Here is a 16,691-nt window from a genome sequence, read left to right as displayed (position 1 = left end):
TTATATACACACACACACACACATGTATATGTATATATATATATATATATATATATATATATATATATTTATATATATATAACAAGAGTGAAAGTAAGTTAAGCTTCCTTATCAGATTTCAACATGATTCTGCCTGGCAGCAAAATAAAATGTACAAAAATAAACAGAGGGAGGGATAGCCTCGGCTATTTCCATGCATGTTGAAAAACATAGATGATTCAAGGAAAAACATCTATAATTCACCTTGATACAAATACAAGCTGCCAGTGTACTATAGTTTTGGGTTTAACTTGTAAATGAAATAAATCAATTTTTAATTTAATTTAAATTATCAAGGTAGTATTTTAAAAAAATTATTCATGTTTCTTTGTAAATATGGAGTGATAGTGCCGAGGAAGGTACACTTGATAATTTAAATTAAATTATTTTTTTTTAAATTGATATATTTAATTTACAAGTTTAACCAAAATCTATTAACTCACAATAATTTTGAAAAAAAATTGTTTTATTCGTCTCAACCACTGACAGCTTGTATTCGTATAAAGGTGTATTATAGATGTTTTTTGTTAAATCATCTATGGTTTCAACATGTATAGATAGCTGAGGCTATCCCTCCCTCAATATTAAACTCTTGTTTTCAAAATAAGATTTTGTTGGAGTTTCAAATACACTCTTACATATGCATACATAGGTAGGTGGGGGGAGTGATTCCTGCTCATTGTCTCATGAAGCACAGGGGAAAATGCGAACCATGAAAATAAAGCTAAGTTTTAATAAATTTAATAAATTTTTGGCCAGAGTTTCAGATCAGGACACCCGTTTAAGTTGGTTTTTATCTGTTTTGATAAATTTTTCCAATTCGTTTTACCATGGCCTTCGAAATGATAGGGTTGGAGAACATCTTTTAATGAAAAAAGTTTTGAAAATTTGATTTTTTTTTACCCCACCAGGAAAAACCGATTTTGACAAGGTTTTTTTGCACTGCACACTTAAAAACTATGGGTAAATTCTTTTCAGCAAATTGTAAATATTTCCAGATGGAAAGGTGGATGATTTAAGTGAGATTTGGCTGTTGTTTCTAGCACATTCCACTACCACCTTCCTCATTTCTTTGTCACTCTGACATATATTGATGTTTTACCATATTTTTCTCTCCATAAACACATTTTATGGAATGATGAAGCAGGAGTAACAGAAAAAAGCATTGTAATTAAAATTTTTTAATTCACCCCTGAATCAAGTGAGGTGTATGTGTCCGGGTAAGAAAAGACAGTTACTAACAGAAAAGTATGCTATTAAAGTAAATCTTCTTTTATATATCTCTTTTAAATCACTGTGGATAAATCTCAGCAATGATCTTCTCAAACTCCAATATATTTAAATTATAAACAGAGACAATTGTTGAAAAAGTCATAAATTAAAAAAATTAATTTTAATAACATAAATGTGTCTATGGGAAAATGATATTGACAAACATCAATACATACCAGAGTGACAAAGAAATGAGGAAGGTACCAGGTGGTCGTGGGATGTACTAGAAACACCAGCCAGAATAGCTTTGTTATAACTTGTCTGTTTTAGTAAATTTTATATCATGTTTTTTCTATAATTCTAGAAAAAATATTTAAACAAATATTTTCACCTAAAACCATAATAGTTGTAGGTCAACATTGATTTATTTCAACGTAGGCATGATAGTTAAAATGTTATTCCGATGATTTACATTTAGCTTATTTTAAGTATTAGTATTTTACACTACAATTTGGGTGTTTTAGTCAATTTTATATTATATAATAATTAATAGCGACAGAAGCTGTATTAATACCAGAACACAATCATTATATCCAACTTAATGTCATATTTTGTTAAAATTCCAAATACTGCATTATTTACCTTGAGAGGACTTATATGGGCCAATGATTTAAATATGTTTTTATGCACCATGCGTCCATATGAGAGGCACTCTCAAGGTAACATAATATTCAGTGTTCTAACAAAACATCCATATTAAATTGGATATAACGATTGCATTTTAGTATTAATACTGCCTCTATTGCTAATGATTATTTTTTAAATAAGCCTGCTGGCTATTTGCAACATCAGAGCCTGAAAAGGCACTGAAATTCTATATATCGTTGACAGTGATAGTCAACTATTATACCACTACTGGACATCTACCACTGAAAAGACTGGGCAGGTTGAAATCACCTGATTTGGCAGTTCCGATACCTATAGGAGACAATTTTCATCTGCCAATGATATAAATATGAGTGCTTTTATGCTTTATGCATCCAAATAAAAGGACCTCTCAAGATATATAACGCAGTATTTGGTGTTCTAACAAAGCATCCTTGTTAAGATGGATATAAAGATTGCCTTTTTCATATTATGTTTCTAGATAAACTATTCATTTGAATATATTTTCTGTACTTAAGGTCTTGGTCTACAATAGGTTATTCCTATGTTGGACTTCTTTAAGACAGACTGGAGCCTGACAGTTATAGGGATATGTTACTCTAATTTGCATTTGTTTTGTTTTAATTGTCTCAGATATATTATAAATGGATGAGAAGCAATTTCTAGTGTCTTATGTTTTTTAATTAATTTATATGTTTACACTTCTAAGCAGATTATTCCTTAGGTCATTATTATTTTCCATTTTTAGCACTGGCAACATTGGTTTTTTACTATGTTCAGTATGTTTAATTTGCTAGCTTGTTTTAATGTTCTGTTTTAAGTTCTAAAGTTCTTGAGGTGGCAATGTCTATTGTGAGGAAAGTTCTTTGCTTTCTATCAAATATTTAATTTCTGTGCTTTATAGAGATTTGATATTTGTATTTGTAACAAGTAGATTTGTAACAAATAGACATAATGTTCTAATGTTTTGCTCCTGCTTCTTGTCTGTTAATTCTCAGATTATGTTTATGTTTTTAATACCATTGTCATTACTGGATTGAAAGATACTGCCTAGGGGTCAAAACTACAACGATATCCATTAGGCACCTGATGACAGATGTATATATGTTTGTTGTGCTTGTTGACTGTGAGCCTTCTGTATCTTGTGGTGTTCTCTTGATTCTAAGTTCATTGAAATTCTAGTTCTTGTTCATGTATACTCGCTTGGGGGTTTCTAGTTTATGGAGTTCTATTGTATGTATACATTCATACATGCATATATATATATATATATATTATATATATATATATATATATATATATAGGCAAAGCATGACTGTGTAGTAAAAAGCTTGTTTCCCAACCACATGGTTCTGAGTTCAGTTCCACTGTGTGGCTCCTTGGGAAAGTATCGGGCCAACCAAAGCCTTGTGAATGAATGTGATAGTTGAAAACTGAAAGAAGACCGTTGTGTGTATATGTCCGTGTGACAGTATGCATCTGTGTGTGCACACATGTTCATGTGTGCATGTTTATGCATTTGTTTGTATGCGTGTGTGCATGTGCACAGTCACATGCACAGCTTCCCATGTCTTGACATTACATTGTGTAAAAACTTTAACATATTAGGCACTGTCATCCTTTACGTTTGCTTCTAAAACAAGCTGGGCCATTGTATCATTCAAAAGATCAGAATAAGTACTTTACATGGAAATAAGTGAAGGTTGGCAACTATAGAAGTATCTCTGTATAGAATACTACCTTAATAAGTCTAATTTCACAAATTTTAGCATGGAAAAAGTCAATGTTAAAATAAGATTCTTCCTTTTGAAGTAATGAGTATGCAGTTTGTAATTCAATATTGAATTAACTTTCAACATGTTAATTCCTAAAGCATTTAAAAAATTTATGAATCATAAAAGAATTTTTGCTTTAGATAACATGGAATGAGTATCTTTACTAAACAATTTATCTAAATTTCTATCCAAGTATTTTCTCTTTAATAAATTTACACCAATATCTCAGGTAAAAAATAACCTACAACAATGTATTTGAAAGCTAATTGAAACTGCCTCAAGGAAAAATTTTAAAAAAGAAGAAAAAAGTGAGGAAATTCATCAAAGTTGACAGCCAAATTTATTTACACCATATATGAAAAATGATGACCATGCCAATAATGATTGTTGTTAGCACTGCTCTTTCTCTCTCCCCCACCCTTTGTTTATGGATCAGCAAAAATGTAACCATTGATTTTAGAATATTAAGATAGAGATTGTCTTTCACTCTTGAAATGATTCTAAAATATCATTAACAAAACAAAAACAAACAGTTCAACATATAAACTGGTTGAAAGTTATTTTAGAAAAAAATAATAAACTGTTGCAAAGGAAATTTATGAGGAAATATATTAATGAAAGGGATCAATAAATATAATTATATATTTAAAAATGCTTGCCAATAGAAATGTAGAACATTGGTGTTTTGAAGCATTTCATATTTTCGTTATCTGTTCTATTGTCTACCTAAATAATTGAATATGGAATATATAATGAATAAAAGTAGTAATAAAAGATTTGTTCTTGGCAAAAAATTGATTTTAAAATGAAATATGAGCATGAACACTTATAAAAGTTGTATATAAATAGCAATAATCAAAATCTAATATTCTTAAAGCATATATTCCATTTTTTCAAACTGTAGTAAAATCAAATGAAGAGAACATACATTGTTCATGATTCTTTTAAATAAACATTACTAATGAGAAATTGCATCTAACTAAAGGTGGTAAACTGGATTTGTTAGAGCACTGGCTAGAATGCCATATGATATTATTTTGATTCTCTGTGCTTTGAGTTCAAATCTTGCCAAGATCAATTTTGCCTTTCATCCTTTTGAGGTTCATAAAAAAGTACCAATACAAAACAGTGGATTGGTAGAACTAATTGAGGATCAAATAAAATGCTTTGCAGTATGTATATTGAATTTTTGCCTCTTGTCAGCAATGCTTGTGATGACACCTGTGCCAAGGTGTATTAATCTTTAAAAAAAGTCTTTTCCTTCAACAGCACTGTTGGAATGGATAGAGGAAACTTACACGAATAGGCAACTATTAGTCTTCGTCAGGCCAGTGAAAATAAGTGCAGATACATGATAAGCCTTACCAATGGAGACCCTAGTAGTTTCTAATTAATCAGCAAATACATTTTCTTACTTTGATATCCCATTTCTATTTTGTTAATATGAGTGTATAATGTGTAATATTGCCTGCAGCTCTATTTAAAAAAAATATTAAAGGCACTGGTTGGTAGTTTTGCTTTCATTGTAATTGCGACTGAACTCAGATTCAGAGAAACAAATATCAAAATAATGTTGCAAGTTACGTAAAATATAATGTATATTACAAGTCTCAATATATCAAATACAGTTCTCTGCCCTTCTCTTACATCAATAAGATATCCATCCACATATCCAAAATAACAAAAATTATCAATTATATGTTCTACACTAACAAACAACTAAAGTTATAAATGTATATAAATGGCCTTTCTTAATCAATACTGGCTGAAGTGCTAGATAAAAACATGTTGAACCTCTTTTTTATTATTCCACTTTTTAAAAATTGATCAGTTGGTATTTCTATGGCTTCAGTAGAACCAGAAGTGAAAGATCTGATGTCTGAAAAGTAACAAAACCTAATTTTTTGCAAGTATTCAAAAATATTAATAAATTATGCATGAATGTTAAACAATGAAATGTACATCTCAAAACGCAGTATACTAGAAAAGCTAGTTTATGATTTATGAAATTTTATATTTTATATTCTGCATTAAATCGTAAATAAATTACATAAAAAATTACATTAAAAAATTCTTTGTCTTTAAACAAATCTGATAAGTATACATTCAAAACCTTTTCAGGATCATTTAAGAATACTTTTTGCTGAAGTTTAGGTATATTACCTTTCAATGTAAATGTTTTTATAAATAATCCCATAAAAAAAAAAAATCAATAGCAGGCAGACATAAAAATATTAAATCTATATTTTTATTAGTTTTGAAAGACACATAAGTAAAATACCAATACATATTGATGAAATTTATGTGTGAATGTATGTGTGTGAAATGAAATATGTGCATGTACACTTATAAAAACTGTTTATAAGCAGCAATAATCAAAATCTAAGGGAATGCTGAAATATTTTCAAAGCTATATGTATATACAGTCAAAATACAACCCTTGCACTAAAGACAAATATCCGTACAAGATTTGAAATAAAGGTGATATTGCCTATAAAATGAAATTAATCTATTAATCTGAAAAATGTTTAAATCTCATTGATAATTATCATTTAATTAGATAAAATATCAGATACGGATACCAAAATTTTCCACAAAAAATTATATTCATGATAAATTCCACAGTTCAAGGGTTAGAAAATATTTTCTTTATATTTCAGATTTCCAGATATTTTACCAAATTTCATTTTATTTCATTTTTCCTTTTTATTTCCATATTTTGTTTCAGGAATTCTTTTGAAGTCAGTTTTCCAGTCTGTTTTGTTTCATTTCCAAGTGTTTTCAAAATGTGTCTCTTTACACATGTATTCTCTCTTTCTCATTCCATCTCTTTCACCCTGCCACCTCTCTCTCTTTCTCTCTCTCTCTCTCTCTCTCACTCAATAACTAATAACATTTCCAAAGAAAATACTTCCACAATCTTGACTGCAATAAAAATGTAGTAGAATTAAAATAAAGGCAATAAATAATATACAGAAATAATGACATGGTACACAAAAGTGATGTAGGAAGAAATTTTGGTTGTTTTGGTTTTGAAGGTTTTATATTTCAAATTCCAAGGCATTATTCAATGTCTTTTGTAATGGATTTGGCAGAATGTTTTATTTCTCTATTTGTCTAGTTACCATACTGCTTTTAAAAACAAAATACCAATATGATAATGATGATCAGCAAATGTTTAATGGAGGCTGTTAGAAAAAGTCAGCAAACAGCTTGGCAGTTCAACCTTCACACAGTGAACAGAATAATCACTTACTTTCAGTTAATACTGGCCAGTAGTCACACCAATTGAGATTGCATTAATTTGTACAATGAAAAAGAAAAGAGAAATTCATAAATTAATGTGGCTAGTCCCATTAAATACAATGATCTTTGAAAGTTAATTTGCTTTCTTGTCCCAACACCTGAGAAATATCTCTTTCTTACTTTACATTTTACTGTGTGTGTTTTTCTTTTCATGCTTTCTGTTGGACTTCAAACTCAGTTTCTGTAATGGAAATGTTTCACCTGACAGTAACAGATGTTGTGATCAAGATCAAGCAAGAGATGAGCTAGGACGGCGGCGCATTGTCATTCTTAAATTTGCAGTTCCAGGACACATACGCATAGTCAAGGCAGAGCCCAGACACACTTTAGAAGCTGTACTTCCACCCCCGGGTAGCTGAAACACTACTGTTGCTACAGAAGCTATACCATCTTCAGTTGGCTCTATTGCAATTGGTGAGATACTGAAGTGGTCTTCACGTAAACATTGGTGCATCAAATTAACCTCAGGGCATTGAGGACTGCGTGCTGTTGGTTTATTGACTCTGAGTTTTCGTGTGGTTGGATTTGATAAAACAACATCATGATCAACCAAAACCAAAACACCTGCAAATGGTCTGGATGCCATGTGTTGCATTTCACGTGCTCGTTGCTGCCGACTGCGTTGAGCATCGACTGTTTGTTTTATTTTCCATATTAAAACACAAATTGCCAAAAAAAGGAAAAAGCAGGAGAAAAATACACTGAAAAATACAAATAAGTCAATATGGGGCTGGTCTTGACGGAAAAATAACTTTCCGTAAGTGGTATTACTGTTTATATCACCACGACCATAAATAATTATGTAAAACTGAGATTTCTCCAAATCATGTACATCTAAAGGCAGTGTAATGACAAGCCGAAAACGTACATCAGTTACATTGAGTGTAGTATTTGCTTGTTCAAGTGTTATAAATTTGTTGGTATCTTTTGCAACTTCTTTCCTTAAGTAATAGTTTACATCATTCCGAGTATATTGCATGTATTCGTGGTACATAGCTTGAAATTTGAGACTTTTATCAAGTTTCACTTCATGGAACCATGTTTCACGGTTAAGGTCCACAACAAATGTCTTATCATCAGGTGAGAAGTAGACATCAACTCCTAAACAGAAAGAAATATTTATGATAACATTTATTTGGAAGGAAATGATATTGTATTTTACAAAATGAAGATCTTATAGCATTGAAAGTAAATATTACAGATAAAATTAAATAAAACATTGTTTCTTGCTTTATTTACATTATTTACATTCGACGGATATTTGTCCTCATCTTGTTTGTTGCTGACACAACGTTTTGGCTGATATACCCTCCAGCCTTCTTCAGGTGTCTTGGGGAAATTTCAAACCTGGGTTCTCATTCCTAAGGTATTTTACGATGTTATTATTATTATTATTATTGATGATGATGATGATTGTCAGTGTTCAGGTCACTGCTTGGAATCGAACTCAGAATCTTGGGGTTAGTAGCCCGTGTTTTTAACCACTACGCCATATGTGCAACAGCCAAATATCTCTCAAAATCACACCCTACCACATTAAATAGATGAGACATTGAATCACTGACATACTAATAGTCATTGAAATTCAAACAAATGAGATCATTGACTTCTTGAGCAGAGTTTCACTGAGACTAAATAACAAAACAGCAACCTGTTTACCCAACAACAAACCTATACTGCTACAATAAGTGAGTCATGGCAATCGAATTGCTTACATCAAGGAAATAATCTTGTAACACACACACTCACACTAACTGTCTGTCTTCAACAATATGCAATTAAAACCATCAAGGTTGCTCAAATTTTAGACATTGCAAGCTCTTATGGTCTTTCTATATGACCTCATATACTTAAGTGCTCTTATATGTGTACTAGTAACACTATGATGGTGCTGCTGATACATATTCAATCACCCTAAACAGTATTGAAAAGAAAGTCATCCAACTCATTGACAAAGACTCCTTCCTAACTCACTACAATCCCTAACTTACGGACTTACTGACTCCTCACTCTACCTATTCTATTACAACTAGAATGATTTCTGCTCTTCTAAATTATGTAATTGCATACCATCTCCAGCTATAGCACCTGTCTCAGGCTTTCACCCAATCCTTCCTTGATGGAACATCAACCTCATGGAATTCCTGTCTCACTCATATTTTCCCTATAGGTGTTACCCTGCAGATGTTCAAGCTAAATGTAACCCACACCAATCATATCACAGAGATTATAGCCAGAGCCTGTTTTCCAATTTAGGTATTAAAAAAATCGATGTGGAAGGTTCATAGTGGAGCTGTACATTGTGTTTTCAGTTTTGATTGTTAGCATAACAGAAAGATTTATGACCACACTCTTACATCTTTGTTCAGACAATGACAAGCTTCAAGGTGTAATGAAGATTAGATGTCAAACTGTACATTGATTCAGGTTCCGTGAAAACATGAAAGCCTTTCAAGGCATCATATAAAATGGTACTTTCATTGACTGTAAGAGAAATTTATTGTCTGACTTGTTAGCTTAGACAATCTCTAGTCTACTGCTTATCTAACATAATCTATTCTTTGGGTGGCAAATATGTGTACTGATCTAGAGGTAAAACAAGTTGTCAGTTGCTGCATTCTTAGTTATTTTGCTTCATTAAATATTTTCATAGGGTAGTAAAATAAAGTCAAAGTAAGAAATTTCAAAAAGAGAACACTTGTTAAAGCTACAAGACAAGTGGGAAATTGGGGGAAAATGAACAAGCATTTTGGTTTCAGTTAGCAGATATTTCACTTGTGTAAATGATTCAATAGCCTGCGGTAACTGACTTTTAACATTGCTTTGTCTGGTTTTGAAAGTTCAGACAGATAAAAACTTTGCCTTCATTTTTAATACTTTCCATTTTTCCAAACAATAAAATATATCCATACAGTAAACAGCCAGTTACTTCCAAACAAATATAATCCATAAATACCTTAGAACTAATAAATTGAAATCTTTTCCTTTCATATTAATACAAAGAAAAATGTTAGCTTAAAACTTACCGCCTTGGGTAACATCAATAGTGATACGGATGTTAACATTGAGATATTTAGGCTGGACAGCATAAAAAAGAGTCCGGCCTTTTAACAATGGCTTGTAGTTGCTGCCACAAGCATTGCGGTCATCAGGGTCAAAACAGTAGTCGGAATCTACATCCATCTGGCTGTAGCACTGGTGACCATCCGTTGGTTCGCCAAGATAACTATTTTTACAGGATGAACACTGAATTAAATACAAAAAAGATGAAATTAAATATAACAACAAATAGAAAGATAAACATGCTTTTGTATCATCTGGTATCATACATTAATCAATGATTTGGAAAGTGACAAGTGGTATGCTAATAAACATACATATTCACTTATTTACCATTTCCTTCTTAAGATAAGCTTCCACCAAACACAAATGCATATTTAAAAATTTGAAATACATATATGCATTGTACATATAAAAAATTAATATAAACACATTAGCCATTCGCTAAATCATCCTTGTACATACAAACATACATACATACATTTTTTTTTTTTTTTTTTTCAGCTCAGAGCTGCGGCCATGCTGATGCACCGCCGTTTGAATACATATATATGTATGCATGTGTGTGTGTGTATATATATATATATATATATATATATATATATATATATATATATATATTACATATATACATATGTACACAAACACACACACACACACACATAGGTGGTGGTTTTCTACTCCTTATGCAGAGTTTGACCACCTCCTGTACCTACACCTTAGAACCATCATGGCATCTGATGTGGCTTTTTAAACCAGACAATGTTCTGAAAAGACACCTGCATAGATTGCATATCCAATTTGGACCACCAAGAGCTGCAGATAACTTCTGATCTTTGTGGATCTTAAAATGTCTTTTGAGGCCTCTGTTTGATTGCAAACCTGCTGGCATACATTGCATTCAAAGGTGTGCACAGACATATAGGCAGAATAGTTGGTGGAGGTTCGTTTTTCATGGGTTTGCAAATGAGATTTGAGCCCAGCAAAAGAAAAGCATGGTCTGTCACAAACTGTGCACACAAAAAGATCATTGTCATTCACCTTCTTGATCATAAAATTCTTCCTTAAATCTCTTTTGAGTCTTGCATGCATTATCCTGGCCTCTTCAAACACTTTCACTCCACTCCACACTTTTGTTCACCATCCAGCTTGATCCAAAGCAAGGGTTTCTCTGTCCTCTGGATCCATTCCAAGTGACATCATAGTAGTCCTTGTGCCATCCTTGAACCTTTTTTTAGGTTTATGCCAATAGCATTTCCCCTCTGCAAGCTCACCATAAAACAGCTATTTGGGCATGCATTCATCTGCCATTCAAACAATATGGCCAAACCATCTCATTTAGTTTCTCAAAATCAGAGCTTTAACTGAGGTGATACCTGCAAATGCAAGGATATCTGTTTGGAGTAAAAGAAATCCAGTTAATGATTAGAATGTGATGAAGGCAATTTTGGTGGAATTGTTCTAACAATTTAAAATGCCTTTCATAACATGTCCATGCTTCACAAGAATACAACAAGGATGGTAAGATAAATGATTTGTAAAGAGCCAACTTTGAATTGTTATTTATATGTTGCTGGAGCCAAACGCATGACTCCAAGCCACCAAATGCTTTTGCTGCCCTTTCAATTCACAGATGTATTTCTGTATCAAGATTTCCATCATTTTGTACAGAGCTTCAAAGGTAGATGAACGAATCAACAACATCAAGTAACTTGAGAGATTCAGAGAGCCAACCACCAGAGAGCCTCCCACCAAAATTAACTCTAGCTTTCATATCTTGATCATATTTACAAATTTTTCTGGGCAACCTATTTTCCTTAGAATTAGCCACAGAGCATTTTGATTAACAGTATTGAATGCTTTGCTCAAATCAACAAAGTAATGGTATAGAGCAAAATTCTGTTCAATGCACTTTTCTTGAAATTGTCTGATAGTAAAGATAAAATCAGCTGTGGCCCTGGAGGAACGAAAACCACACTTAGACTCAGACACTATATTTGGAACTATGAAGGTATTTAAATGTTCTAACAGAATGCGGGCAAGTACCTTCCAACCACGGACAAAAGCGAAGTCTCACAAAAATTACCACACAGATTCTTTGGCCTTGATTTATACAAGAAGACTAAAATGGCATTGATCCAGTCTTGAGGCACTTTCTCATTTCTCCAACAGTGACAAATTAATATATTTAAGAATTCAAACATTTTGTCACCCCCATATTTCAAGACTTCTGCATAGATTCCATCAGACCCTCGAGACTTATTGTTATTCAGCTTATTCACAGCTAAATAAATGTCATTTAGAGTTGGTTCAAATGCCATCTCTTCTATAGCTGGAAGGTGTTTGACTTTTTCTATCATCCTCATGTCAGCGGATGATGATCCATTTAAAAGTGCAGAAAAATGTTCTACCCACTTATGAATAGAAGTAGTGTCAGTCTGAAGCAAACGTCCATCTGCTGTTCTCGCTGGAGCTACTGAAGAAAATTTTGGGCCATACAACTCCTTAACATAAGAGTACAAACCCTTGTCATTATTTCTATCAGCTGCTTCTTGTGTCTCATTTGATCTATCATTCCCCCTTTCCTGTTTAATCTTCCTTAGCTTTCAGCTTACTGTAAGCTTTGTTTGAGTTGGGGTTCAAGGACTGAGAAAGAAGTGTATTGCCTAAGTTTTGTTTTTCTAAAAGTAGATCATGAATTTCTGCTGATCTATCTGAGAACCAGTCACTGGACTTACGTGATTTAAATCCCACTGATGAACTTGCAGCCTGAAATACTTTTGTTTTGAAGTCTTCCCATAGATTGCTTGGGTTAAGATCGATACTTTCTATAGCATCGTGGAATCTTTGCAAGTTGCTTGATAATTTAAAGTTTGCAACATTTAACTTTTTGGGTATGTTAGGACCAGACGATCGATTTTTAGGCATTAATGAAAAATTAATTTTTCCATGCACTAGACAGTGGTCAGTCCAGCTCTCTGCTCCTCTCCTAAATACTACAAACATCTTTCATATCATGTTTTCTGATCAAAATATTATCTATGAGATGTCAGTGCTTAGATCTTGGGTGCATCCAGGTGGTTTTATATTTATTTTTCTGTTTAAACAGAGTGTTGACAACAACCAGATTATTCTCAGTACAAAAGGTCAAAAGAGCTTTCTAACTCTTGCCTTGAAATCTCCCAGTATGACCAACTTGTCAGAAATTGGTATTTTTCTCAATAATTGTGCTAGATCATCATAAAACTGTCTTACAGTTTCATCAGAATGGGATATTGTTGGTGCATAAATACTGACAATGGTAAGGAACCTACCTTTTGTCAGTTTAATACAGCATGACATGGTTCATTCAGATATACCACTTGGAAACTCTGCAATGGAGGATACTAATGAATACTTGAGAGCAAACCCAACACCAGATCCTCTACACTGACATTTAGGTAGGCCTCTCCAAAAGATAATATATCCATAAGTAGGTTCGTTTACATGACCCTCACCAGAGAGTGCAACTATATCAAGGGAATATTTTTTAAGCTCACATGCAATAAGTTCAGTATGCCTTTCTGCCTCTTGTTGAAATTATCATCAAGAAGTGTGCCCACATTCCAACAGCCAAAATTCAAAGGATGTTTATATTTATGTCAGGTTGCTCTCAAGTGCTACTGGTAACATGTAATTCAGTACAACCTGTTGCATGGTCAGGTCATCGGCGACTAAACTGGCAACCCCACCAGGCTTGCTTGGTGAGGAGGGCTGAGGAATTCATGAGCAGTCAACGGCCATTCAACAAAATATCTGTAAATATGTATATCTTTTATTTATGTTATATACATAAACACACACACATCATCATCATCATCATCATCATCGTTTAGCGTCCGTTTTCTATGCTAGCATGGGTTGATATTATATATATACACACATGCACACACACATATCATATATCATCATCCTCCTCCTCATCATCATCATCGTTTAACGTCCGCTTTTCATGCTAGCATGGGTTGGACGATTTTGACTGAGGGCTGGCAAACCAGATGGTTGCACCAGTCTCCAATCTTGATTTGGCAGAGTTTCTACAGCTGGATGCCCTTCCTAATGCCAACCACTCCGAGAGTGTAGTGGGTACATTTTACGTGCCACCGGTACGGGGGCCAGTCAGGTGTTACTGGCAATGACCTCACTCGAATCCTTTTACACATGCCACCAGCACAGGTGCCATTAAGGCAACTTTGGTAACGATCTCGCTTGAATGGTGCCCTTTTATGTGCCACTGGCACAGAAGCCAGTTGGCTGCTCTGGCAATGATCACACTGGGATGGTGCTCTTGGCACCCTACTAGCACGGGCACAAGTGCCAGTAAGGCGATGCTGGTAATGATCATGCTCGAATGGTGCCCTTTAAATGCCACTGGCACTGAAGCCGGTTAGCCGCTCTGTCAATGATCATGCTCATATGGTGCTCTTTGCACCCTGCCAGCATGGACGTCAGTCATCGAATTTGATTTTAATTTTGCTTTTGATTGATTTGATTTGATTTCACTTGCCTCAGCAGGTATTCGCAAGTAGAGTTTTAGTGACCAAAGAAGGAAAAGGTTACGTACAAGTGGGCTGGTTACGCCCCTGGCATAGGCCATGAGATTATGGTTTCATTTGGCTTGCCAGGTCTTCTCATGCATGGCATATTTCCAATGGTCTTGGTCACTAGTCATTTCCTTGGTGAGTCCTAAAGTTCAAAGGTCATGCTTCACCACTTTATCCCAGGTCTTCCTGGGTCTGCTGCTTCCACAGGTTCCCTCAACCGCTAGGGTGTGGCACTTTTTCACACAGCTGTCCTCATCCATTCTCACCACATGACCATACCAGGGCAGTCGTTTCTCTTGCACATCACATCAGATGCTTCTTAGGTCCAACTTTTCTCTCAAGGTACTTACACTCAGTTGAGTATGCACACTGACATTACACTTCCATCGGATCATACTGGCTTCATTCCTTGCGAGCTTACGCATGTCCTCAGCAGTCACAGCCCATGTTTCACTGCCATGTAGCATGGCTGTTCGTACACAAGCATCATACAGTCTACCTTTTACTCTGAGCAAGAGGCCCTTTGTCGCCAACAGAGGTAAGAGCTCTCTGAACTTTGCCCAAGCTATTCTTATTCTAGCAGCTACACTTTCAGTGCACCCTCGTCTGCTACTCATTTGGTCCCCTAGGTAACGGAAGCTATCAACTACTTCTAGTTTTTCTCCCTGGAATGAGGCGGAAGCTGGTCTCAGTGCATTTTCGGTGTTTATTGCTCTCGAGCATCTGCCACATACAAAAACTATCTTCCCAGTTAGCCTCCCTTTGATATTACTGCACATCTTATGTGTCCATAGCTTACACTGGGTACATCTTATAGAGTTTCTACCTACACCTCTACTACAGATTGAGCAGGGCCATCTACCTGAAGGGATTTGTGGTTTGCCTGCCTTCCTACATATTAGGACTTTGGTTTTAGCTAGGTTGATTCTAAGGCCCTACGATTCTAATCCTTGTCTCCACACTTGAAACTTTGCCTCTAGTTCTGATAGTGACTCAGCAATTAGAGCAAGGTCATCAGCTTATAGGAGCTCCCAGGGGCTTCCTGTCTTGAATTCCTCCGTTATTGCCTGGAGGACTATGATAAATAGGAGGGGGCTGAGGACTGAACCTTGGTGGACCCCTACGTCTATCCTGAATTCTTCAGTGTACTCGTTGCCAACCCTCACTTTACTAGCAGTGACCCTGTCAAAAGCTTTCTCCACGTCAATGAAAGCCAGGTACAGGGGCTTATCTTTGGCTAGGTATTTCTCCTGCAGCTGTCTTCCCAGAAATATGGCATCGGTGGTGCTTTTCTCTGGCACGAAACCAAACTGCATCTCATCCAAGCCGACTCACTCCCTAATCAGTTGGGCTATGACCCTCTCCGCAACCTTCATTACTTGATCCAGTTGGGCTATGACCCCCTCCGTAAGCTTCATTACCTGATATGAAAGACAGAAGATGGAAGATACAAGAAGTTTTATTAATCACTACAATTGTTTCAACACATCTAGCATCAATCCCTCACAGGTGAGACTCTTAATAACTGGTTCAGGAGCATCTGATAGTGCAGATGTATCTCTTCAGGTAATAAATAGATATAACTTGTTAAAATAACAGTTCTGCAATGTATCTTCTCATTTCATGTAAACAAAAGCAGAAAATTAAAGGATATCTCATTTATATAGAAGATCAAAAATAAAATAACAGATGCAAAAAAGAAACAAATACACAATACAATGAGAAAAGTATTAAAAATAACTGTTAATGGATATAATTTATTTTCAGGTATGGATGAATTATATATATATATATATATATATGGAAATATGCCGTGCGTGAGAAGACCCGGCAAGCCAAATGAGACCATAATCTCGTGGCCTATGCCAGGGGCATTACCAGCCCACTTATGTGTACCTTTTCCTTCTTTGGACACTAAAACTCTGCTTGCAAAGACCTGTTGAGGCAAGTGAAATCAAAAATGAAAATCAAAATCAAATTCGATGACTGGCGTCCATGCTAGCGGGGTGCAAAGAGCACCATACGAGTGTGATCATTGAGAGAGTGGGTA

General features: G+C 34.6%; 1 protein-coding gene across 1 annotated transcript in view; it reads right to left on the bottom strand.

The window, feature by feature from the left end:
* Positions 1 to 5,918: 5,918 nt before the first annotated feature.
* The window catches only part of LOC115228862 (multiple epidermal growth factor-like domains protein 8), a 23,749-nt gene continuing 12,976 nt past the window's right edge, over positions 5,919 to 16,691 (bottom strand). The window contains exons 2-3 of the mRNA XM_029799334.2: positions 10,025 to 10,250; positions 5,919 to 8,099 (exon numbers count right to left, since the gene is read on the bottom strand). Coding sequence (XP_029655194.2) covers positions 7,228 to 8,099; positions 10,025 to 10,181 — 1,029 coding nt within the window. The 5' untranslated portion in view covers positions 10,182 to 10,250 and the 3' untranslated portion in view covers positions 5,919 to 7,227. The remainder of the gene's footprint in view (positions 8,100 to 10,024; positions 10,251 to 16,691) is intronic.

This window comes from Octopus sinensis, unplaced genomic scaffold, assembly GCF_006345805.1.
Source record: "Octopus sinensis unplaced genomic scaffold, ASM634580v1 Contig11136, whole genome shotgun sequence".
Taxonomy (NCBI): Eukaryota; Metazoa; Mollusca; class Cephalopoda; order Octopoda; family Octopodidae; genus Octopus; species Octopus sinensis.
Note: the sequence above shows the minus strand (reverse complement) of the source record. Positions and strands in the feature narration are given on the sequence as shown.